Source organism: Semicossyphus pulcher, unplaced genomic scaffold (assembly GCF_022749685.1).
Source record: "Semicossyphus pulcher isolate SPU_LCO1_2020_fin unplaced genomic scaffold, fSemPul1.0.p SCAF_21, whole genome shotgun sequence".
Classification (NCBI taxonomy): Eukaryota; Metazoa; Chordata; class Actinopteri; order Labriformes; family Labridae; genus Semicossyphus; species Semicossyphus pulcher.
This window is the reverse complement of record NW_027211695.1, coordinates 21,229,789-21,257,725: the sequence shown is the minus strand read 5'-3', so window position 1 is coordinate 21,257,725 and position 27,937 is coordinate 21,229,789. Positions and strand designations below refer to the sequence as shown.

Sequence of the window (27,937 nt, the reverse complement as noted above, 5' to 3'; positions counted from 1 at the left end):
ACTCCAACAACAAACACAACCGCTCCAGCAACAACAACAGCTGCAGTAACGACAGCAGCCTCTATAATGACAACAACAACAGCTTCTCAAACAACCAAAACAGTCACTCCAACAACAAATACAACCGCTCCAACAACCACAACGACAGCTACTCCAACAACAACAACTGCAGAACCAACAACAACAGCTGCTCCAACAACAACAGCTGCACAAATGACAGCTGCTCCAACAACAGCAACTGCAGTACCAACACAAACAGCAGTTGCTACAACAATGACAGCTGCTCCATCAACAACAACAACTGCTCCAACAACATCAACAGCTGCACTAACAACAGCACATCCAAAAACACTAACAGCTGCTCAAACAAACACAACAGCCACTCCAACGACAATCACAACCGCTCCAACAACCACAACGACAGCTGCTCCAACAACAACAACTGCAGTACCAACAACAACAACAGTTGCTACAACAACCACAACTGCTCCAACAACAGCCACTCCAACAACCACAACAGCTGCTGCAAAAACAACAACAGCCACTCCAACAACTACAACAGCTGCTCCAATAACAACAACAGCTGCTCCAACAACCAAATCATCCACTCCAGCAACAAATACAACCGCTCCAACAACAACAACAACTGCAGAACCAACAATAACAACAGTTGCTACGACATCAACAACAGCTGCTGCTACAACAACAACAGCCGATCAAACAACCAAAACAGCCCCTCCAACAACAACAGTGACAACAACGACAGGTGCTCCAACAAGAACTGCAGTACCAACAACAACAACAGTTGCTACGACAACAACAACTGCTCCAACAACAACAGACGCTCCAACAACCAAAACAGCGACTCCAGAAACAAATACAACCGCTCCAACAACCACAACAACAGCTGCTCCAACAACAACAACGGCCGCTCCAACAACGGTGACACCTACTCAAACAACAACAGCCCCTCGAAACACAACAGTGACAACAACTAAAGCTGCTCAAACAACAACACCTGCTCCAACAACAAAACCTGCACAAACCAACACAACAGCCACTCCAACAACAAGCACAACTGCTCCAGCAACAACAACAGCTGTACTAACAACAGCAGCCTCTATAATGACAACAACAGCTGCTCAAACAACCAAAACAACCACTCCAGCAACAAATACAACTGCTCCAACAACAACAACGACAGGTGCTCCAACAACAACAATTGAAGTACCAACAACAACAACAGTTGCTACGACAACAACAGCTGCTCCAACAACAACGGCCCCTCCAACAACAACAGTGACAACAACTACAGCTGCTCCAACAACAACACCTGCTGCAACAACAACACCTGCTCAAACAAACACAACAGCCACTCCAACAACAACTGCAGTACCAACAACAACAGTTGCTACGACAACAACAACATCCACTCCAGCAACAAATACAACCGCTCCAACAACCACAATGACAACTGCTCCAACAACAACAACAACAACTGCAGTACCAACAACAACAACTGCAGTACCAACAACAATAACAGTTGTTACGACAACAACAACAACTGGTGCAGCAACAACATCAACAGCCGTTCAAACAACTAAAACAGCCACTCCAGAAACAAATACAACCGCTCCAACAACCACAATGACAGCTACTCCAACAACAACAACTGCAGAATCAACAACAACAGCTGCTCCAACAACAACAGCTGCACAAATGACAGCTGCTCCAACAACAACAACTGCAGTACCAACACAAACAGCAGTTGCTACAACAATGACAGCTGCTCCATCAACAACAACAACTGCTCCAACAACACCTGCTCAAACAAACACAACAGCCACTCCAACAACAAACAAAACTACTCCAGCAACATCAACAGCTGCACTAACAACAGCACATCCAACAACACTAACAGCTGCTCAAACAAACACAACAGCCACTCCAACGACAATCACAACCGCTCCAACAACCACAACGACAGCTGCTCCAACAACAACAACTGCAGTACCAACAACAACAAAAGTTGCAACAACAACCACACCTGCTCCAACAACAAAACCTGCACAAACAAACACAACAGCCACTCCAACAACAAGCACAACTGCTCCAGCAACAACAACAGCTGTACTAACAACAGCAGCCTCTATAATGACAACAACAGCTGCTCAAACAACCAAAACAACCACTCCAGCAACAAACACAACTGCTCCAACAACAACAACGACAGGTGCTCCAACAACAACAACTGAAGTACCAACAACAACAACAGTTGCTACGACAACAACAGCTGCTCCAACAACAACGGCCCCTCCAACAACAACAGTGACAACAACTACAGCTGCTCCAACAACAACACCTGCTGCAACAACAACACCTGCTCAAACAAACACAACAGCCACTCCAACAACAAACACTACCGCTCCAGCAACAACAACAGCTGCACTAACAACAGCAGCCTCTACAATGACAACAACAGCACCTCCAACAACAACAACAGCTGCTCAAACAACCAAAACAGCCACTTCAGCAACAAATACAACCATTCCAACAACCACAAGGACAGCTGCTCCTAGAACAACAACTGAAGTACCAACAACAACAACAGTTGCTACGACAACAACAACTGCTCCAACAACAACAGCCGCTCCAACAACCACAACAGCTGCTGCTGCTGCTGCAACAACAGCAACAACAGCCGCTCCAGCAACTACAACAGCTGCTCCAACAACCAAAACATCCACTCCAGCAACAAATACAACCGCTCCAACAACCACAATGACAACTGCTCCAACAACAGCCACTCCAACAACCACAACAGCTGCTGCAAAAACAACAACAGCCACTCCAACAACTACAACAGCTGCTCCAATAACAACAACAGCTGCTCCAACAACCAAATCATCCACTCCAGCAACAAATACAACCGCTCCAACAACAACAACAACTGCAGAACCAACAATAACAACAGTTGCTACGACATCAACAACAGCTGCTGCTACAACAACAACAGCTGATCAAACAACCAAAACAGCCCCTCCAACAACAACAGTGACAACAACGACAGGTGCTCCAACAAGAACTGCAGTACCAACAACAACAACAGTTGCTACGACAACAACAGCTGCTCCAACAACAACGGCCCCTCCAACAACAACAGTGACAACAACTACAGCTGCTCCAACAACAACACCTGCTGCAACAACAACACCTGCTCAAACAAACACAACAGCCACTCCAACAACAACTGCAGTACCAACAACAACAGTTGCTACGACAACAACAACATCCACTCCAGCAACAAATACAACCGCTCCAACAACCACAATGACAACTGCTCCAACAACAACAACAACAACTGCAGTACCAACAACAACAACTGCAGTACCAACAACAATAACAGTTGTTACGACAACAACAACAACTGGTGCAGCAACAACATCAACAGCCGTTCAAACAACTAAAACAGCCACTCCAGAAACAAATACAACCGCTCCAACAACCACAATGACAGCTACTCCAACAACAACAACTGCAGAATCAACAACAACAGCTGCTCCAACAACAACAGCTGCACAAATGACAGCTGCTCCAACAACAACAACTGCAGTACCAACACAAACAGCAGTTGCTACAACAATGACAGCTGCTCCATCAACAACAACAACTGCTCCAACAACACCTGCTCAAACAAACACAACAGCCACTCCAACAACAAACAAAACTACTCCAGCAACATCAACAGCTGCACTAACAACAGCACATCCAACAACACTAACAGCTGCTCAAACAAACACAACAGCCACTCCAACGACAATCACAACCGCTCCAACAACCACAACGACAGCTGCTCCAACAACAACAACTGCAGTACCAACAACAACAAAAGTTGCAACAACAACCACACCTGCTCCAACAACAAAACCTGCACAAACAAACACAACAGCCACTCCAACAACAAGCACAACTGCTCCAGCAACAACAACAGCTGTACTAACAACAGCAGCCTCTATAATGACAACAACAGCTGCTCAAACAACCAAAACAACCACTCCAGCAACAAATACAACTGCTCCAACAACAACAACGACAGGTGCTCCAACAACAACAACTGAAGTACCAACAACAACAACAGTTGCTACGACAACAACAGCTGCTCCAACAACAACGGCCCCTCCAACAACAACAGTGACAACAACTACAGCTGCTCCAACAACAACACCTGCTGCAACAACAACACCTGCTCAAACAAACACAACAGCCACTCCAACAACAAACACTACCGCTCCAGCAACAACAACAGCTGCACTAACAACAGCAGCCTCTACAATGACAACAACAGCACCTCCAACAACAACAACAGCTGCTCAAACAACCAAAACAGCCACTTCAGCAACAAATACAACCATTCCAACAACCACAAGGACAGCTGCTCCTAGAACAACAACTGAAGTACCAACAACAACAACAGTTGCTACGACAACAACAACTGCTCCAACAACAACAGCCGCTCCAACAACCACAACAGCTGCTGCTGCTGCTGCAACAACAGCAACAACAGCCGCTCCAGCAACTACAACAGCTGCTCCAACAACCAAAACATCCACTCCAGCAACAAATACAACCGCTCCAACAACCACAATGACAACTGCTCCAACAACAGCCACTCCAACAACCACAACAGCTGCTGCAAAAACAACAACAGCCACTCCAACAACTACAACAGCTGCTCCAATAACAACAACAGCTGCTCCAACAACCAAATCATCCACTCCAGCAACAAATACAACCGCTCCAACAACAACAACAACTGCAGAACCAACAATAACAACAGTTGCTACGACATCAACAACAGCTGCTGCTACAACAACAACAGCTGATCAAACAACCAAAACAGCCCCTCCAACAACAACAGTGACAACAACGACAGGTGCTCCAACAAGAACTGCAGTACCAACAACAACAACAGTTGCTACGACAACAACAACTGCTCCAACAACAACAGACGCTCCAACAACCAAAACAGCCACTCCAGAAACAAATACAACCGCTCCAACAACCACAACAACAGCTGCTCCAACAACAACAACGGCCGCTCCAACAACGGTGACACCTACTCAAACAACAACAGCCCCTCGAAACACAACAGTGACAACAACTAAAGCTGCTCAAACAACAACACCTGCTCCAACAACAAAACCTGCACAAACCAACACAACAGCCACTCCAACAACAAGCACAACTGCTCCAGCAACAACAACAGCTGTACTAACAACAGCAGCCTCTATAATGACAACAACAGCTGCTCAAACAACCAAAACAACCACTCCAGCAACAAATACAACTGCTCCAACAACAACAACGACAGGTGCTCCAACAACAACAACTGAAGTACCAACAACAACAACAGTTGCTACGACAACAACAGCTGCTCCAACAACAACGGCCCCTCCAACAACAACAGTGACAACAACTACAGCTGCTCCAACAACAACACCTGCTGCAACAACAACACCTGCTCAAACAAACACAACAGCCACTCCAACAACAACTGCAGTACCAACAACAACAACAGTTGCTACGACAACAACAACATCCACTCCAGCAACAAATACAACCGCTCCAACAACCACAATGACAACTGCTCCAACAACAACAACAACAACTGCAGTACCAACAACAACAACTGCAGTACCAACAACAATAACAGTTGTTACGACAACAACAACAACTGGTGCAGCAACAACATCAACAGCCGTTCAAACAACTAAAACAGCCACTCCAGAAACAAATACAACCGCTCCAACAACCACAATGACAGCTACTCCAACAACAACAACTGCAGAACCAACAACAACAGCTGCTCCAACAACAACAGCTGCACAAATGACAGCTGCTCCAACAACAACAACTGCAGTACCAACACAAACAGCAGTTGCTACAACAATGACAGCTGCTCCATCAACAACAACAACTGCTCCAACAACACCTGCTCAAACAAACACAACAGCCACTCCAACAACAAACAAAACTACTCCAGCAACATCAACAGCTGCACTAACAACAGCACATCCAACAACACTAACAGCTGCTCAAACAAACACAACAGCCACTCCAACGACAATCACAACCGCTCCAACAACCACAACGACAGCTGCTCCAACAACAACAACTGCAGTACCAACAACAACAACAGTTGCAACAACAACCACAACTGCTCCAACAACAGCCACTCCAACAACTACAACAGCTGCTCCAATAACAACAACAGCTGCTCCAACAACCAAATCATCCACTCCAGCAACAAAAACAACCGCTCCAACAACAACAACAACTGCAGAACCAACAATAACAACAGTTGCTACGACATCAACAACAGCTGCTGCAACAACAACAACAGCCGATCAAACAACCAAAACAGCCCCTCCAACAACAACAGTGACAACAACGACAGGTGCTCCAACAAGAACAACTGCAGTACCAACAACAACAACAGTTGCTACGACAACAACATCTGCTCCAACAACAACAGCCGCTCCAACAACCAAAACAGCCACTCCAGAAACAAATACAACCGCTCCAACAACCACAACAACAGCTGCTCCAACAACAACAACGGCCGCTCCAACAACGGTGACACCTACTCAAACAACAACAGCCCCTCGAAACACAACAGTGACAACAACTAAAGCTGCTCAAACAACAACACCTGCTCCAACAACAAAACCTGCACAAACAAACACAACAGCCACTCCAACAACAAGCACAACTGCTCCAGCAACAACAACAGCTGTACTAACAACAGCAGCCTCTATAATGACAACAGCTGCTCAAACAACCAAAACAACCACTCCAGCAACAAATACAACCGCTCCAACAACAACAACGACAGGTGCTCCAACAACAACTGAAGTACCAACAACAACAACAGTTGCTACGACAACAACAGCTGCTCCAACAACAACGGCCCCTCCAACAACAACAGTGACAACAACTACAGCTGCTCCAACACCTGCGGCAACAACAACACCTGCTCAAAAAAACACAACTGCCACTCCAACAACAAACAAAACTACTCCAGCAACATCAACAGCTGCACTAACAACAGCATATCCAACAACACTAACAGCTGCTCAAACAAACACAACAGCCACTCCAACGACAATCACAACCGCTCCAACAACCACAACGACAGCTGCTCCAACAACAACAACTGCAGTACCAACAACAACAACAGTTGCAACAACAACCACAACTGCTCCAACAACAGCCACTCCAACAACTACAACAGCTGCTCCAATAACAACAACAGCTGCTCCAACAACCAAATCATCCACTCCAGCAACAAAAACAACCGCTCCAACAACAACAACAACTGCAGAACCACCAATAACAACAGTTGCTACGACATCAACAACAGCTGCTGCAACAACAACAACAGCCGATCAAACAACCAAAACAGCCCCTCCAACAACAACAGTGACAACAACGACAGGTGCTCCAACAAGAACAACTGCAGTACCAACAACAACAACAGTTGCTACGACAACAACATCTGCTCCAACAACAACAGCCGCTCCAACAACCAAAACAGCCACTCCAGAAACAAATACAACCGCTCCAACAACCACAACAACAGCTGCTCCAACAACAACAACGGCCGCTCCAACAACGGTGACACCTACTCAAACAACAACAGCCCCTCGAAACACAACAGTGACAACAACTAAAGCTGCTCAAACAACAACACCTGCTCCAACAACAAAACCTGCACAAACAAACACAACAGCCACTCCAACAACAAGCACAACTGCTCCAGCAACAACAACAGCTGTACTAACAACAGCAGCCTCTATAATGACAACAACAGCTGCGCAAACAACCAAAACAACCACTCCAGCAACAAATACAACTGCTCCAACAACAACAACGACAGGTGCTCCAACAACAACAACTGAAGTACCAACAACAACAACAGTTGCTACGACAACAACAGCTGCTCCAACAACAACGGCCCCTCCAACAACAACAGTGACAACAACTACAGCTGCTCCAACAACAACACCTGCTCAAACAAACACAACAGCCACTCCAACAACAACTGCAGTACCAACAACAACAACAGTTGCTACGACAACAACAACATCCACTCCAGCAACAAATACAACCGCTCCAACAACCACAATGACAACTGCTCCAACAACAACAACAACAACTGCAGTACCAACAACAACAACTGCAGTACCAACAACAATAACAGTTGTTACGACAACAACAACAACTGGTGCAGCAACAACATCAACAGCCGTTCAAACAACTAAAACAGCCACTCCAGAAACAAATACAACCGCTCCAACAACCACAATGACAGCTACTCCAACAACAACAACTGCAGAACCAACAACAACAGCTGCTCCAACAACAACAGCTGCACAAATGACAGCTGCTCCAACAACAACAACTGCAGTACCAACACAAACAGCAGTTGCTACAACAATGACAGCTGCTCCATCAACAACAACAACTGCTCCAACAACACCTGCTCAAACAAACACAACAGCCACTCCAACAACAAACAAAACTACTCCAGCAACATCAACAGCTGCACTAACAACAGCACATCCAACAACACTAACAGCTGCTCAAACAAACACAACAGCCACTCCAACGACAATCACAACCGCTCCAACAACCACAACGACAGCTGCTCCAACAACAACAACTGCAGTACCAACAACAACAACAGTTGCAACAACAACCACAACTGCTCCAACAACAGCCACTCCAACAACTACAACAGCTGCTCCAATAACAACAACAGCTGCTCCAACAACCAAATCATCCACTCCAGCAACAAAAACAACCGCTCCAACAACAACAACAACTGCAGAACCAACAATAACAACAGTTGCTACGACATCAACAACAGCTGCTGCAACAACAACAACAGCCGATCAAACAACCAAAACAGCCCCTCCAACAACAACAGTGACAACAACGACAGGTGCTCCAACAAGAACAACAGCTGCTCCAATAACAACAGCTGCTCCACCAACCAAAACATCCACTCCATCAACAACAACAACTGCTCCAACAACACCTGCTCAAACAAACACAACAGCCACTCCAACAACAAACAAAACTACTCCAGCAACATCAACAGCTGCACTAACAACAGCACATCCAACAACACTAACAGCTGCTCAAACAAACACAACAGCCACTCCAACGACAATCACAACCGCTCCAACAACCACAACGACAGCTGCTCCAACAACAACAACTGCAGTACCAACAACAACAACAGTTGCAACAACAACCACAACTGCTCCAACAACAGCCACTCCAACAACTACAACAGCTGCTCCAATAACAACAACAGCTGCTCCAACAACCAAATCATCCACTCCAGCAACAAAAACAACCGCTCCAACAACAACAACAACTGCAGAACCAACAATAACAACAGTTGCTACGACATCAACAACAGCTGCTGCAACAACAACAACAGCCGATCAAACAACCAAAACAGCCCCTCCAACAACAACAGTGACAACAACGACAGGTGCTCCAACAAGAACAACTGCAGTACCAACAACAACAACAGTTGCTACGACAACAACATCTGCTCCAACAACAACAGCCGCTCCAACAACCAAAACAGCCACTCCAGAAACAAATACAACCGCTCCAACAACCACAACAACAGCTGCTCCAACAACAACAACGGCCGCTCCAACAACGGTGACACCTACTCAAACAACAACAGCCCCTCGAAACACAACAGTGACAACAACTAAAGCTGCTCAAACAACAACACCTGCTCCAACAACAAAACCTGCACAAACAAACACAACAGCCACTCCAACAACAAGCACAACTGCTCCAGCAACAACAACAGCTGTACTAACAACAGCAGCCTCTATAATGACAACAGCTGCTCAAACAACCAAAACAACCACTCCAGCAACAAATACAACCGCTCCAACAACAACAACGACAGGTGCTCCAACAACAACTGAAGTACCAACAACAACAACAGTTGCTACGACAACAACAGCTGCTCCAACAACAACGGCCCCTCCAACAACAACAGTGACAACAACTACAGCTGCTCCAACACCTGCTGCAACAACAACACCTGCTCAAAAAAACACAACAGCCACTCCAACAACAAACACTACCGCTCCAGCAACAACAACAGCTGCACTAACAACAGCAGCCTCTACAATGACAACAACAGCACCTCCAACAACAACAACAGCTGCTCAAACAACCAAAACAGCCACTTCAGCAACAAATACAACCATTCCAACAACCACAAGGACAGCTGCTCCTAGAACAACAACTGAAGTACCAACAACAACAACAGTTGCTACGACAACAACAACTGCTCCAACAACAACAGCCGCTCCAACAACCACAACAGCTGCTGCTGCTGCTGCAACAACAGCAACAACAGCCGCTCCAGCAACTACAACAGCTGCTCCAACAACCAAAACATCCACTCCAGCAACAAATACAACCGCTCCAACAACCACAATGACAACTGCTCCAACAACAACAACAACAACTGCAGTACCAACAACAACAACTGCAGTACCAACAACAATAACAGTTGTTACGACAACAACAACAACTGGTGCAGCAACAACATCAACAGCCGTTCAAACAACTAAAACAGCCACTCCAGAAACAAATACAACCGCTCCAACAACCACAACGACAGCTGCTCCAACAACAACAACAACAACTGCAGAACCAACATCAACAGCCGCTCCAACAACCACAACTGCTGCTGCTGCTGCAACAACAACAACAACCGCTCACACACCCAAAATAGCCACTCCAGCAAGAAAGACAACCGCTCCAACAACCACAACGACAGCTGCCCTTACAACAACAACTGCAGTACCAACAACAACAACAGTTGCTACAACAACCACAACTGCTCCAACAACAGCCGCTCCAACAACCACAACAGCTGCTGCAAAAACAACAACAGCTGCTCCACCAACCAAAACATCAACTCCAGCAACAAATACAACCGCTCCAACAACCACAACGACAGCTGCTCCAACAACAACAACGGTCACTCCAACGAACGTAACACGTACTCAAACAAGAACAGCCCCTACAACAACAACAGTGACAACAAGTTCAACTGCTCCAACGACAATACCTGCTCAAACAAACACAACAGCCACTCCAACAACAAACACAACCGCTCCAGCAACAACAACAGCTGCACTAACAACAGCAGCCTCTATAATGACAACAACAGCAGCTCCAACAACAACAGCTGCTCCACCAACCAAAACATCCACTCCAGCAACAAATAAAACCGCTCCAACAACCACAATGACAGCTGCTCCAACAACAACAACTGCAGTACCAACAACAACAGTTGCTACGACAACAACAACAACAGCTGCTGCTGCAACAACATCAACAGCCGATCAAACAACCAAAACAGCCACTACAGCAACAAACACAACCGCTCCAACAGGCACAAAAACAGCTTCTCCAACAACAACAACGGTCACTCCAACGAACGTAACACATACTCAAACAACAACAGCCCCTCCAACAACAACAGAGACAACAACTTCAACTGCTCCAACTACAATACCTGCTCAAACAAACACAACAGCTACTCTAACAACAAACACAAGCGCTCCAGCAACAACAACAGCTGCACTAACAACAGCAGCCTCTATAATGACAACAACAGCTGCTCAAACAACCAAAACAACCACTCCAGCAACAAATACAACTGCTCCAACAAACACAACAGCTGCTGCTGCTGCAACAACAACAACAGCCGCTCCAACATCTACAACAGCTGCTGAAACAACCAAAACATCCACTCCAGCAACAAATACAACCGTTCCAACAACCACAACAACAGCTGCCCCAACAACAACAACTGCAGTACTAACAACAACAACAGTTGCTACGACAACAACTGCTCCAACAACAACAGCCGCTTCAACAACCACAACAGCTGCTGCTGCTGCAACAACAGCAACAACAGCCGCTCCAACAACTACAACAGCTGCTCCAACGACCAAAACATCCACTCCAGCAACAAATACAACCGCTCCAATAATCACAACAAAAGCTTCTCCAACAACAACAACGGCCGCTCCAACAACGGTGACACCTACTCAAACAACAACAGCCCCTCCAACAACAACAGTGACAACAACTACAGCTGCTCCAACAACAACAGCCGCTCCAACAAACACAACAGCTGCTGCTGCTGCAACAACAACAGCAGCTCCAACAACTACAACAGCTGCTGAAACAACCAAAACATCCACTATAGCAACAAATACAACCGTTCCAACAACCACAACGACAGCTGCCCCAACAACAACAACTGCAGTACCAACAACAACAACAGTTGCTACGAAAACAACAACTGCTCCAACAACAACAGCCGCTCCAACAACCACAACAGCTGCTGCTGCTGCAACAACAACAGCAACAACAGCCGCTCCAACAACTACAACAGCTGCTCCAACGACCAAAACATCCACTCCAGCAACAAATACAACCGCTCCAACAATCACAACAACAGCTTCTCCAACAACAACAACGGCCGCTCCAACAACAACAGTGACAACAACTACAGCTGCTCCAACAACAACACCTGCTCAAATAAACACAACAGCCACTCAAACAGCAAACACAACCGCTCCAGCAACAAAAACTGCTGCACTAACAAGAGCAGCCTCTATTATGACAACAACAGTAGCTCCAACAACAAAAACAGCCACTCCAGCAACAAAGACAACCGCTCCAACAACCACAACGACAGCTGCTCTTACAACAACTGCAGTACCAACAACAACAACAGTTGCTACAACAACCACAACTGCTCCAACAACAGCCGCTCCATCAACCACAACAGCCGCTCCAACAACTACAACAGCTGCTCCAATAACAACAGCTGCTCCACCAACCAAAACATCCACTCCAGCAACAAATACAGCCGCTCCAACAACCACAATAACAGCTGCTCCAACAACAACAACTGCAAAAACGACAGCTGCTCCAACAACAACAACTGCAGTACCAACAATAACAACAGTAACTACGACAACAACAACAGCTGCTGCTGCTGCAATAACAACAACAGCCGATCAAACAACCAAAACAGCCACTACAGCAACAAACACAACCGCTCCAACAACCACAAAGACAGCTGCTCCAACAACAACAACGGTCACTCCAAAGAACGTAACACGTACTCAAACAAGAACAGCCCCTCTAACAACAACAGTGACAACTACTTCAACTGGTCCAACGACAATACCTGCTCAAACAAACACAACAGCCACTCCAACAACAAACACAAACGTATCAGCAAAAACAACAGCGGCACTAACAACAGCAGCCTCTATAATGACAACAACAGCAGCTCCAACAACAACAGCTGCTCAAACAACCAAAACAGCAACTCCAGCAACAAATACAACCGTTCCAACAACCACAACGACAGCTGCTCCAACAACAACAACTGCAGTACCAACAACAACAACAGTTGCTACGACAACAACTGCTCCAACAACAACAGCCGCTCCAACAACCAGATTTGCAGTACCAACAACAAAAATAGCAGTTGCTACAACAATAACAACTGCTCCATCAACAACACAGGCTGCTTCAATGACAGTGACGCCTACTCAAACAACAACAGTGACACCAACTACAGCTAATCCAACAACACCTGCTCAAACAGCCACTCCAACAACAAACACAACTGCTTTAGCGACAACAACAGCTGCACTAACAACAGCAGCCTCTACAATGACAACAACAGCTGCTCAAACAACCAAACCAGACACTCCAGCAACAAATACAACCGCTCCAACAACCACAACGACAGCTGCTCCAACAACAACAACTGCAGTACCAACAACAACAGTTGCTACGACAACAACAACAGCTGCTGCTGCAACAACATCAACAGCCGCTCCAATAACAACAACAGCCGCTGCACCAACTACAACAACAACTGCAGAACCAACAATAACAACAGTTACTAAGACAACAACAACAGCTGCTGCTGTAGAAACAACAACAAAAGCCGATCAAACAACCAAAACAGCCACTACAGCAACAAATACAACCGTTCCAACAACCACAACGACAGCTGCTCCAACAACAACAACTGCAGTACCAACAACAACAACAGTTGCTACGACAACAACAACTGCTCCAACAACAACAGCCGCTCCAACAACCAGAACTGCAGTACCAACAAAAATAGCAGTTGCTACAACAATAACAACTGCTCCATCAACAACACAGGCTGCTTCAATGACAGTGACACCTACTCAAACAACAACAGTGACAACAACTACAGCTACTCCAACAACACCTGCTCAAATAAACACAACAGCCACTCCAACAACAAACACAACTGCTTTAGCGACAACAACAGCTGCACTAACAACAGCAGCCTCTACAATGACAACAACAGCTGCTCAAACAACCAAACCAGACACTCCAGCAACAAATACAACCGCTCCAACAACCACAACGACAGCTGCTCCAACAACAACAACTGCAGTACCAACAACAACAGTTGCTACGACAACAACAACAGCTGCTGCTGCAACAACATCAACAGCCGCTCCAATAACAACAACAGCCGCTGCACCAACTACAACAACAACTGCAGAACCAACAACAACAGCTGCTCAAACAGCCAAAACAGCCACTCCAGCAACAAATACACCTGCTCCAAAGACCACAACAGCTGCTGCAAAAACCACAACAGCCGCTCCAACTACTACAACAGCTGCTCCAATAACAACAACAGCTGCTCCAACAACCAAAACATCTACTCCAGCAACAAATACAACCGCTCCAACAACCACAATGACAGCTGCTCGAACAACAACAACAACTGCAGAACCAACAACAACAGCTGCTCCAACAACAACAACTGCACAAACGATAGCTGCTCCAACAACATCAACTGCAGTACCAACAATAACAACAGTTGCTATGACAACAACAACAACAGCTGCTGCTGCTGCAATAACCACAACAGCCGCTCACACAACCAAAATAGCCACTCCAGCAACAAATACAACCGCTCCAACAACCACAACGACAGCTGCTTCAACAACAACTGCAGAACCAACAATAACAACAGTTACTAAGACAACAACAACAGCTGCTGCTGCAGCAACAACAACAAAAGCCGATCAAACAACCAAAACAGCCACTACAGCAAAAAATACAACCGCTCCAACAACCACAAAGACAGCTGCTTCAACAACAACAACGGCCACTCCAACGACCTCAACACCTACTCAAACAAGAACAGCCCCTCCAGCAACAACAGTGACAACAACTTCAACTGCAACAATGACAACACTTGCTCAAACAAACACAACAGCCACTCCAACAACAAACACAACCGCTCCAGCAACAACAACAGCTGCACTAACAACAGCAGCCTCTACAATGACAACCACAGCAGCTCCAACATTAACAACAGCTGCTCAAACAACCAAAACAGCCACTCCAGCAACAAATACAACTGCTCCAACAACCACAACGACAGCTGCTCCAACAACAACAACTGCAGTACGAACAACAACAACAGTTGCTACAACAATAACAACTGCTCTAACAACAACAGCCGCTCCAACAACTACAACAGCTGCTCCAACAACCAAAACATCCACTCCTGCAATAAATACAACCGCTCCAACAACCACAACGACAGCTGTTCTAACAACAACTGCAGAGACAACAACAAAAGCTACTCCAACAACAACAGCTGCACAAACAACAGCTGCTCAAAGAACCGAAACAGCCACTCTAGCAACTGATACAACTGTTCAAACAACCACAACAACAGCTGCTCTAACAGCAACAACTGCAAAACCAACAACAACAACAGCCGCTCCAACAACCAGAACAGCTGCTGCTGCAACAACAACAGCAGACGCTCCAGCAACTACAACAGCCACTCCAATAACAACAACAGCCGCTGCAACAACTACAACAGCCGCTCCAACAACAACAGTTACTCCAACAACGACAACAGCTGCTCCAACAACAACAACTGCAGTACCAACAACAACAGCCACTCCAACAACCACAATAGCCGCTCCAGCAACAGTTGTTCAAACAATAACAGCTGCTCCAACAACCACAACAGCTGCTCCAACAACAACAGCTACTTCAACAACAAAACCATCTGCTCCAACAACCACAACAGCTGCTCCAACAACCACAACAGCCTCTCCAACAGCAACAACAGTTGCTATGACATCAACAGCTGCTCCAACAACCACAATTGCACTACCAATAACAGCTGCTCCAATAACCACAACAGGTGCTCAAATAAAAATAACAGCAACTCCAGTAAAAACAACAACAGTGACAACTGCTCCAACAACGAAAGCTGCTCTAACAAAAACAGCAACAGCCGCTCCAACAACAGCCAATATGAGAACAACTGCTATTGCAACAACAAAAGCTGCTCCAACGACAACAACAACAGCTGTTCCATCAACAACAATGGCCGCTCCAACGACAGCGACACCTACTCAAACAACAACAGCCCCTCCAACAACAACAGTGACAGCCGCTCCAACAACGACGACAAAAGCTGCTCCATCAACAACCGATTTAACAACAGCTACTGCAACGACAACAGCTGCTCCAACAACAACAACAGCCGCTCCAACCACAGCAACACCTACTCAAACAACAACAGCCGCTCCAACAACGACAACAGTTCCTCCAACGACAACAGCTGCACCACCAACAACAGTTGCTACAACAACAACAGCTACTCCAACGACAACACCTGCACCAACTACAACCACTCCAACAACTACAGCTGCTCCAATTACAACAGCACCTGCTCCAGGAATAACAACAGTTTCTCCAACAACAACAGTTGCTCCAACAACAGCGGCGGCACCAACAACAACAGCTGCTCCAACAACCACAACAGCTGCTGCAACAACAACGACAGCATCTCCAACAACCACAACAGCCACTGCAACAACAGTTCCTCCAACGACAAAAGCTGCACCACCAACAACAACAACAGTTGCTACAACAACAACAACCGCTAAAACAACCACAGCTCCAACAACAACACCTACACCAACAACAGCCACTGCAACAACTACAGCTGCTCCAAATACAACAGCACCTGCTCCAACAATAACAACAGTTTCTCCAACAACAGTGGCGGCACCAACAACAACAGCTGCTCCAGCAACCACAACAGCTGCTCCAACAACAACGACAGCATCTCCAACAACCACATCAGCCACTGCAACAACAGTTCCTCCAACGACAACAGCTGCACCACCAACAACAACAGTTGCTACAACAACAACAACCGCTAAAACAACCACAGCTCCAACAACAACACCTGCACCAACAACAGCCACTGCAACAACTACAGCTGCTTCAAATACAACAGCACCTGCTCCAACAATAACAACAGTTTCTCCAACAACAGCGGCGGCACCAACAACAACAGCTGCTCCAGCAACAACAACAGCTGCTCCAACAACAACGACAGCATCTTCAACAACCACAACAGCCACTGCAACAACAACAACAGCTACTCCAACAACCATAACAATTTCTTCAACAACAGCCGCTCCAACTACTACAACAGCTGCACCAACAGGTGCTACTACGACAACAACCACTCCAACAACAGTTGCTAAATCAACAGCAGCTCCAACTCCAACAACAGCTGCACCAACAACAGCGGCTCCAACAACCACAACAATTGCTACAACAACAACAGATATTGCAACAACTACAGTTACTCCAACAACAGCTGCTCCAGCAACCACAACAGCTGCTCCAACAACAACGACAGCATCTCCAACAACCACATCAGCCACTGCAACAACAGTTCCTCCAACGACAACAGCTGCACCACCAACAACAACAGTTGCTACAACATCAACAACCGCTAAAACAACCACAGCTCCAACAACACCTGCACCAACAACAGCCACTGCAACAACTACAGCTGTTCCAAATACAACAGCACCTGCTCCAACAATAACAACAGTTTCTCCAACAACAACAGTTGCTCCAACAACAGCGGCGGAACCAACAACAACAACAGCTGCTCCAGCAACAACAACAGCTGCTCCAACAACAACGACAGCATCTCCAACAACCACAACAGCCACTGCAACAACAACAACAGCTACTCCAACAACCATAACAATTTCTTCAACAACAGCCGCTCCAACTACTACAACAAGTGCTACTACGACAACAACCTCTCCAACAACAGTTGCTAAAACAACAGCAGCTCCAACTCCAACAACAGCTGCACCAACAACAGCGGCTCCAGCAACCACAACAATTGCTACAACAACAGATATTCCAACAACTACAGTTACTCCAACAACAGCTGCTCCAGCAACCACAACAGCTGCTCCAACAACAACGACAGCATCTCCAACAACCACATCAGCCACTGCAACAACAGTTCCTCCAACGACAACAGCTGCACCACCAACAACAACAGTTGCTACAACAACAACAACCGCTAAAACAACCACAGCTCCAACAACAACACCTGCACCAACAACAACAACAGTTGCTACAACAACAACAACTGCTAAAACAACCACAGCTCCAACAACAACACATGCACCAACAACAGCCACTGCAACAACTACAGCTGCTCCAAATACAACAGCACCTGCTCCAACAATAACAACAGTTTCTCCAACAACAACAGTTGCTCCAACAACAGCGGCGGCACCAACAACAACAGCTGCTCCAGCAACAAAAACAGCTGCTCCAACAACAACGACAGCATCTCCAACAACCACAACAGCCACTGCAACAACAACAGCTACTCCAACAACCATAACAATTTCTTCAACAACAGCCGCTCCAACTACTACAACAGCTGCACCAACAGCTGCTACTACGACAAAAACCACTCCAACAACAGCTGCACCAACAACAGCGGCTCCAACAACCACAACAATTGCTACAACAACAACAGATATTCCAACAACTACAGTTACTCCAACAACAGCTGCTCCAGCAATAACAACCGTTCGTGCAACAACAGCTCCTCTGACAACAACAACAACAACAACAACAGTGACTCCAACAACAGCCACTTCAACAACAACAGCCTCTCCAACAACAACAGTTGCTACGACAACAGCTGCTCCAACAAGAACAGTTCCTCCAACGACAACAGCTGCACCACCAACAAAAACAACAGTTGCTAGAACAACAATAATCGCTACAACAGTCACAGCTCCAACAACAACAGCTGCTCCAACAACGACAACAGCCACTCCCACAACTACAGCTGCTCCAATCACAACAGCACCTGCTCCAGCAATAACAACAGTTTCTCCAACAACAACAGTTGCTCCAACAACAGCGGCGGCACCAACAACAACAGCTGCTCCAACAACCACAACAGCTGCTGCAAGAACGACAGCATCTCCAACAACCACAACAGCCACTCCAACAACAACAACAGCTACTCCAACAACCATAACAATTTCTTCAACAACAGCCGCTCCAACTACTACAACAGCTGCACCAACAGGTGCTGCTACGACAACAACCACTCCAACAACAGTTGCTAAAACAACAGCAGCTCCAACTCCAACAACAGTTACTCCAACAACAGCTGCTCCAGCAATAACAACCGTTCGTGCAACAACAGCTCCTCTGACAACAACAACAACAACAACAGCGACTCCAACAACAGCCACTTCAACAACAACAGCCTCTCCAACAACAACAGTTGCTACGACAACAGCTGCTCCAACAACAACAGTTCCTCCAACGACAACAGCTGCACCACCAACAACAGCAACAGTTGCTAGAACAACAATAATCGCTACAACAGTCACAGCTCCAACAACAACAGCTGCTCCAATTACAACAGCACCTGCTCCAGCAATAACAACAGTTTCTCCAACAACAATAGTTGCTCCAACAACAGCGGCGGCACCAACAACAACAGCTGCTCCAGCAACAAAAACAGCTGCTCCAACAACAACGACAGCATCTCCAACAACCACAACAGCCACTGAAACAACAACAGCTACTCCAACAACCATAACAATTTCTTCAACAACAGCCGCTCCAACTACTACAACAGCTGCACCAACAGCTGCTACTACGACAACAACCACTCCAACAACAGCTGCACCAACAACAGCGGCTCCAACAACCACAACAATTGCTATAACAACAACAGATATTCCAACAACTACAGTTACTCCAACAACAGCTGCTCCAGCAATAACAACCGTTCGTGCAACAACAGCTCCTCTGACAACAACAACAACAACAACAACAGTGACTCCAACAACAGCCACTTCAACAACAACAGCCTCTCCAACAACAACAGTTGCTACGACAACAGCTGCTCCAACAACAACAGTTCCTCCAACGACAACAGCTGCACCACCAACAACAACAACAGTTGCTAGAACAACAATAATCGCTACAACAGTCACAGCTCCAACAACAACAGCTGCTCCAACAACGACAACAGCCACTCCCACAACTACAGCTGCTCCAATTACAACAGCACCTGCTCCAGCAATAACAACAGTTTCTCCAACAACAACAGTTGCTCCAACAACAGCGGCGGCACCAACAACAACAGTTGCTACAACAACAACAACCGCTAAAACAACCACAGCTCCAACAACAACACCTGCACCAACAACAACAACAGTTGCTACAACAACAACAGCTGCACCACCAACAACAACAACAGTTGCTAGAACAACAATAATCGCTACAACAGTCACAGCTCCAACAACAACAGCTGCTCCAATTACAACAGCACCTGCTCCAGCAATAACAACAGTTTCTCCAACAACAACAGTTGCTCCAACAACAGCGGCGGCACCAACAACAACAGCTGCTCCAACAACCACAATAGCTGCTGCAAGAACGACAGCATCTCCAACAACCACAACAGCCACTCCAACAACAACAACAGCTACTCCAACAACCATAACAATTTCTTCAACAACAGCCGCTCCAACTACTACAACAGCTGCACCAACAGGTGCTACTACGACAACAACCACTCCAACAACAGTTGCTAAAACAACAGCAGCTCCAACTCCAACAACAGCTGCACCAGCAACAGCGGCTCCAACAACCACAACAATTGCTACAACAACGACAGATATTCCAACAACTACAGTTACTCCAACAACAGCTGCTCCAGCAACCACAACAGCTGCTCAAACAACAACGACAGCATCTCCAACAACCACATCAGCCACTGCAACAACAGTTCCTCCAACGACAACAGCTGCACCACCAACAACAACAGTTGCTACAACAACAACAACCGCTAAAACAACCACAGCTCCAACAACAACACCTGCACCAACAACAACAACAGTTGCTACAACAACAACAACTGCTAAAACAACCACAGCTCCAACAACAACACCTGCACCAACAACAGCCACTGCAACAACTACAGCTGCTCCAAATACAACAGCACCTGCTCCAACAATAACAACAGTTTCTCCAACAACAACAGTTGCTCCAACAACAGCGGCGGCACCAACAACAACAGCTGCTCCAGCAACAAAAACAGCTGCTCCAACAACAACGACAGCATCTCCAACAACCACAACAGCCACTGCAACAACAACAGCTACTCCAACAACCATAACAATTTCTTCAACAACAGCCGCTCCAACTACTACAACAGCTGCACCAATAGCTGCTACTACGACAACAACCACTCCAACAACAGCTGCACCAACAACAGCGGCTCCAACAACCACAACAATTGCTACAACAACAACAGATATTCCAACAACTACAGTTACTCCAACAACAGCTGCTCCAGCAATAACAACCGTTCGTGCAACAACAGCTCCTCTGACAACAACAACAACAACAACAACAACAACAGTGACTCCAACAACAGCCACTTCAACAACAACAGCCTCTCCAACAACAACAGTTGCTACGACAACAGCTGCTCCAACAACAACAGTTCCTCCAACGACAACAGCTGCACCACCAACAACAACAATAGTTGCTAGAACAACAATAATCGCTACAACAGTCACAGCTCCAACAACAACAGCTGCTCCAACAACGACAACAGCCACTCCCACAACTACAGCTGCTCCAATTACAACAGCACCTGCTCCAGCAATAACAACAGTTTCTCCAACAACAGTTGCTCCAACAACAGCGGCGGCACCAACAACAACAGCTGCTCCAACAACCACAACAGCTGCTGCAAGAACGACAGCATCTCCAACAACCACAACAGCCACTCCAACAACAACAACAGCTACTCCAACAGCCACAACAATTTCTTCAACAACAACCGCTCCAACTACTACAACAGCTGCTGCTACGACAACAACCACTCCAACAACAGTTGCTACAACAACAGCAGCTCCAACTCCAACAACAGCTGCACCAACAACAGCGGCTCCAACAACCACAACAATTGCTACAACAACAACAGATATTCCAAAAACTACATTTACTCCAACAACAGCTGCTCCAGCAATAACAACCATTCGTGCAACAACAGCTCCTCTGACAACAACAACAACAGCGACTCCAACAACAGCCACTTCAACAACAACAGCCTCTCCAACAACAACTGTTGCTACGACAACAGCTGCTCCAACTACAACAGTTCCTCCAACGACAACAACAGCAGCTCCAACAACAACAATAGCTGCACCAACAACAGCGGCTCCAACAACCACAAAAGTTGCTACAACAACAACAGCCATTCCAACAACAACAGCTGCTCCAGCAATAACAACCATTAGTGCAACAACAGCTCCTCTGACAACAGCCACTTCAACAATAACAGCCTCTCCAACAACTACAGTTGCTACGACAACAACGACTCCAACAACAGCCACTTCAACAACAACCTCTCCAACAACAACAACAGTTGCTCTTACAACAACAGCGGCTGCCCCAACAACAACTGCAGTACCAAAAACAACAACAGCTGTACCAACAACAACAACATTTGCTCCAACAACATCTGCTCCGACAACACCAACATTTGCAACAACAACAACAATTGCTCCGACAACGTCAACAGCTGCTCCAACAACAACGGCTGCTCCAACGACGACAACAGCTACTCCAACAACCACTCAAACAACCACTCCAACAACAACTACAGCTGCTCCAACAACAACAACAGCTGCTCCAACAACGACAGTTGCTACAACAACATCAGTCGCTCCAAAAACATCAGTCGCTCCAACAACAACAACAGTTGCTACAACAACAGCCACTCCAACAACTACAGCTGCTCCAGCAACAACAACAGTTGCTCCAACAACGACTACACCAACAACAGCCGCTCCAACAACAACAGCTGTTTCAACAACAGCTGCTCCAGCAATTACACCTTCCCCAAAAACAACAATAGCTTCCTCAACAACAATAGCCGCTCCAACAAACATAACAGCTGCTCTGACAACAACAGCCACACCAACAACAGTCGCTCCAGCAACAACAACAGCTGCTCCAACAACAGTTGCTACAACAACAGTTGCTCAAATGACAACAACAGTTGCTCCAACAACAGCAACTGCTCAACCAACAACAACGGCTGCTCCAACGATGACAACAGCCACTCCAACAACAACTACAGCTGCTCTAACGAGAACAGCTGTTTCAACAACAGTTGCTACAGCAATAACACCTTCGCCAACAACAACAACAACTTCCTCAACAACAATAGCTGCTCCAACACCTGCAGAACCCACCACAACCGCTCCAACAAATGCAACAGCTGCTCTGACAACAACAGTCGCTCCAGCAATAACAACAGCTGCTCCAACGACAACAATAGATTCTCCAATAACAACGACAGCATCTCCAACAACCACAACAGCCACTGAAACAACAACAACGACAGCTACTCAAACAACCATAACAATTTCTTTAACAACAGCCGCTCCAACTACTACAACAGCTGCACCAACAGCTGCTACTACGACAACAACCACTCCAACAGTTGCTACAACAACAGCAGCTCCAACTCCAACAACAGCTGCCCCAACAACAGCGGCTCCAACAACCACAACAATTGCTACAACAACAACAGATATTCCAACAACTACATTTACTCCAACAACAGCTGCTCCAGCAATAACAACCGTTCGTGCAACAACAGCTCCTCTGACAACAACAACAACAGCGACTCCAACAACAGCCACTTCAGCAACAACAGCCTCTCCAACAACAACAGTTGCTACGACAACAGCTGCTCAAACAACAACAGTTCCTCCAACGGCAACAGCTGCACCACCAACAACAACAACAGTTGCTAGAACAACAACAACCGCTACAACAATCACAGCTCCAAAAACAACAGCTGCTCCAACAACGACAACAGCCACTCCCACAACTACAGCTGCTCCAATTACAACAGCACGTGCTCCAGCAATAACAACAGTTTCTCCAACAACAACAGTTGCTCCAACAACAGCGGCGGCACCAACAACAACAGCTGCTCCAACAACCACAACAGCTGCTGCAAGAACGACAGCATCTCCAACAACCACAACAGCAGCTCCAACAACGACAACAGCTGCACCAACAACAGCGGCTCCAACAACCACAAAAGTTGCTACAACAACAACAGCCATTCAAACAACTACAGTTACTCCAACAACAACAGCTGCTCCAGCAATAACAACCATTAGTGCAACAACAGCTCCTCTGACAACAGCCACTTCAACAATAACAGCCGCTCCAATGACAACAACAGTTGCTCCAACAACAGCAACAGCTCAACCAACAACAACGGCTGCTCCAACGATGACAACAGCCACTCCAACAACAACTACAGCTGCTCTAACGAGAACAACAGCTGTTTCAACAACAGTTGCTACAGCAATAACACCTTTACCAAAAACAACAATAGCTGCTCCAACACCTGCAGTACCAACCACAACCGCTCCAACAAATGCAACAGCTGCTCTGACAACAACAGTCGCTCCAGCAATAACAACAGCTGCTCCAACGACAACAATAGATTCTCCAACAACAACAGCTGCTGTGACAATAACAACAGCAGGTCCAACAACAACCACAGTATCAACAACAACACCTCCTCCAACAGCTTTTTCTGCAATTACACCTGCGATGACAATCACAAGTGCAACAAAACCTTCTCTGACGACATCCATGGCAACAACAGTTGCTGAACCAGTTTACGAGGTCACAGCAGACTTGCAAGGTGAAACTTTTACACCGGAACTTAATGACCCCAACAGCGATGAATACAAAGATCTTGAACAACAAGTTGTAACAGCAGTGAGTACTTCTTAAATTTGACTACAAATGTCATCACTGTGTCGGAAATGTGCAGGAAATGTTGGAGAAAATTTAAACTCAAGCATAATTTCATTTTCCATTCCTTGTTAATCAAATTCTATGAAAAATTGGGCTTCAAACCAGCTCAAGGTCCTTAATGTTGCTTTCTTTTTGCAGTGCTTTATCATATGCCGAGAAAGATTTGGATTTATTTTTGTTCAATGCATCGTTATACGATTCAGGTAAAAACATCTTTTCTGTCGTTGGTCAATTGACCTTTGCTGTATATTTATGACAATGGACTTTAAAAAGTATCATCCCTTGTTGATATTGCCAGATGTAAGCCACACATATCATTTAGCAACAGAATCACTTCATGTGATAATTTTACTCTCTTCCTATATTTGTTTTTATTATACAGTCCTATTCCAGCACGAGCTGATGGAGTTCAAACAGATCTGGAGATTAAATTCAATCGGACTACTCCCCCTGCAGAACTCCCACTGAATCCTGTTGTTGCCCAAGCCTTTGTTGAAGCTGCAAATGATACCAACAATAACTTCACCGTCAAATTTAACCCCAATACAGTTTCAGTAGTAGGTAAGTAAAATAACAATATGTTCTATGCCTACCAGTCCTTATAAGTTTGTGAAAAAAATCTTTTTGTTTGGGCTCAAATAAAAAATATAAAAATATTTTAACAGAGGGTCCAGTTCCAGTTGTAATTACAACAGCAGCATCTGCCACCGGGGCACCGGGGCCTGCCACTGCAGCATCTGCCATCCCTGCAACTGTGGCACCTACAACTGCGGCACCGGCCACTGCAGCACCTGCAACTGCTGCACCTACCACTGTTGCAGATTCAATTGTAGATGTGTCTTTCAGATCTCTTCTAACCAGTTTTACACAGGATTTGCTGAATACCTCTTCTGCAGCTTTCAAAGATCGAGCCTCAATGATAAAGGGACAGGTAAGTCTCAGACGTCACACTTGAATCTATTGGTACTCAGGTTAATAATAACACATATGGTTTTCTTATCAAACTTATCTTGTCTCACAAACATTTAGGTGTTCTTAGACCAAAGAATGTAATTATAACGTGTAAAATACAATTCCTTTTCTGTTTCTGCAGATTGAACCTTTGTATGAAAATGAATTCCCCTCCTTGTTCAAGTCCTTGGACGTGGTGGCCTTCAGGTAATTTTTAAGTATGATCAAGTTACAATATAAGAATAGCGGCCTGATCTTGCATGTCAAACTAAGTTATTTGTTTCTCCCTTTGCAGAAGTGGATCAATCTTCAACGAATTGAAGCTTCGCTTTGATAGCACATCAGTTCCTAATAACACTCAGATTCGGAATGTTTTGCTCGAGGCAGCTCCAATCGTCAATGGCTTTGACATTGAAGGCAGCTCTATCACCGTGAATGGCACAAGTAAGTCATATTCTGTGCTGCTTAATCAAAAATATTGTAATATGCACAACTGTTCATTCATCTAAAGTTTTGTTTCATTATTTCTTCTTTCACAGCTTCAAGTGGAGTGAGTCAAAAGATCAGCCTAATCACTGCCTTCTGCCTGGTACCATTGGCATGGCTACTGTCTAATCAGCAATAGCATCAATGCTGATTTCTATTTGAATTTTAATTATAACATCACTGCCAATACTAGTATGACAAGGCCTTTGGTGTTGGTAAGAATGTAAGATTCATGATTGTCTTCAATTTTGCTTTGGATGAACTCTGACTGGACACAATAATGACAGTAGATTAGGTTTGTCTGTTGATGCTAAACAGTCTTCGTGTGGGAGCATCCAGGATTTTCGGCCACACAAAGTCTACTTTAAACATCTGGTCCACTTAATCATCAAGAATTATAAGACAATAATATAACAGCACTTTCTATAAAGCACTGGGATGTCAGAAAATTACTGCTTTATTAATGTATAAATGCTTGCGTCACTGAACACTTTGCTTTGGCAATATTTAACTTACTGTGTCTTACTACTGCTGTCTTAGTTATTCTTCTCTGCCAAACAAATGAAACCAGCCACACTGAAAAGTCAAACTGTAAATTTACTCTCATGTAGTAGGACCTTGGTTTGAAACATGCCTACTGAGAAATTGTTTTTTTAATCATGCTGTTGATTTGAATCTAGACTTTTTGTGAAGTTTATCGTCATTTAAATAAGATATGTGTTTCAATTTGTACCAGCCCAAATGCATCAAAATTACAAAATAAAATGCTAAAATACAACAAAAAAACCCCCCAGAAGAGCTCAATAGGGAGAATATTGTCTAGGAATCAAGCACCTTAAATAAGATGAAGGAACACATGCGTACTTGATACTCTGTTTAAGTCAAAACAATGTCAATTTCCTTATTTATAAAAATAACTAATTTAATCCTTATATATAAGATATACATGTATGTGAGACTTCTTGGTGTTTGCACATTTTCTGTCAGAAATTTTACAATAATCTAATACAAAATCTTTGAAGAATTTGAACTGTCTCCTGTCTTGATTTTTTTTTGGGGGGGGACCAATACACCAAAAAGATTTCAACTCTGATCT

At 45.4% G+C, this 27,937-nt stretch overlaps 2 protein-coding genes and 1 pseudogene across 2 annotated transcripts; all 3 read left to right on the top strand.

Annotated features, from left to right (window-relative positions):
* Nucleotides 1-5,552: 5,552 nt before the first annotated feature.
* LOC138600474 (putative uncharacterized protein DDB_G0282133) lies at nucleotides 5,553-17,123 on the top strand (the record flags this gene model as incomplete). The annotated part of the gene is made up of 7 exons (XM_069671892.1): nucleotides 5,553-5,737; nucleotides 6,113-6,457; nucleotides 10,688-11,334; nucleotides 12,128-12,663; nucleotides 12,738-13,047; nucleotides 13,213-13,312; nucleotides 16,373-17,123. Coding segments are annotated over 7 exons (2,874 nt in total), but the record flags the coding sequence as incomplete, so codon positions are not given.
* Nucleotides 17,124-18,679: 1,556 nt separating this feature from the next.
* Nucleotides 18,680-22,097, top strand: LOC138600473 (probable cyclin-dependent serine/threonine-protein kinase DDB_G0292550; annotated as a pseudogene).
* Nucleotides 22,098-22,384: 287 nt separating this feature from the next.
* Nucleotides 22,385-25,256, top strand: LOC138600472 (probable serine/threonine-protein kinase clkA; the record flags this gene model as incomplete). Its single annotated transcript, XM_069671891.1, has 7 exons — nucleotides 22,385-22,468; nucleotides 22,694-22,752; nucleotides 22,877-23,367; nucleotides 23,729-23,750; nucleotides 23,999-24,208; nucleotides 24,407-24,751; nucleotides 24,833-25,256. Coding segments are annotated over 7 exons (1,635 nt in total), but the record flags the coding sequence as incomplete, so codon positions are not given.
* Between the last annotated feature and the right edge of the window lie 2,681 nt (nucleotides 25,257-27,937).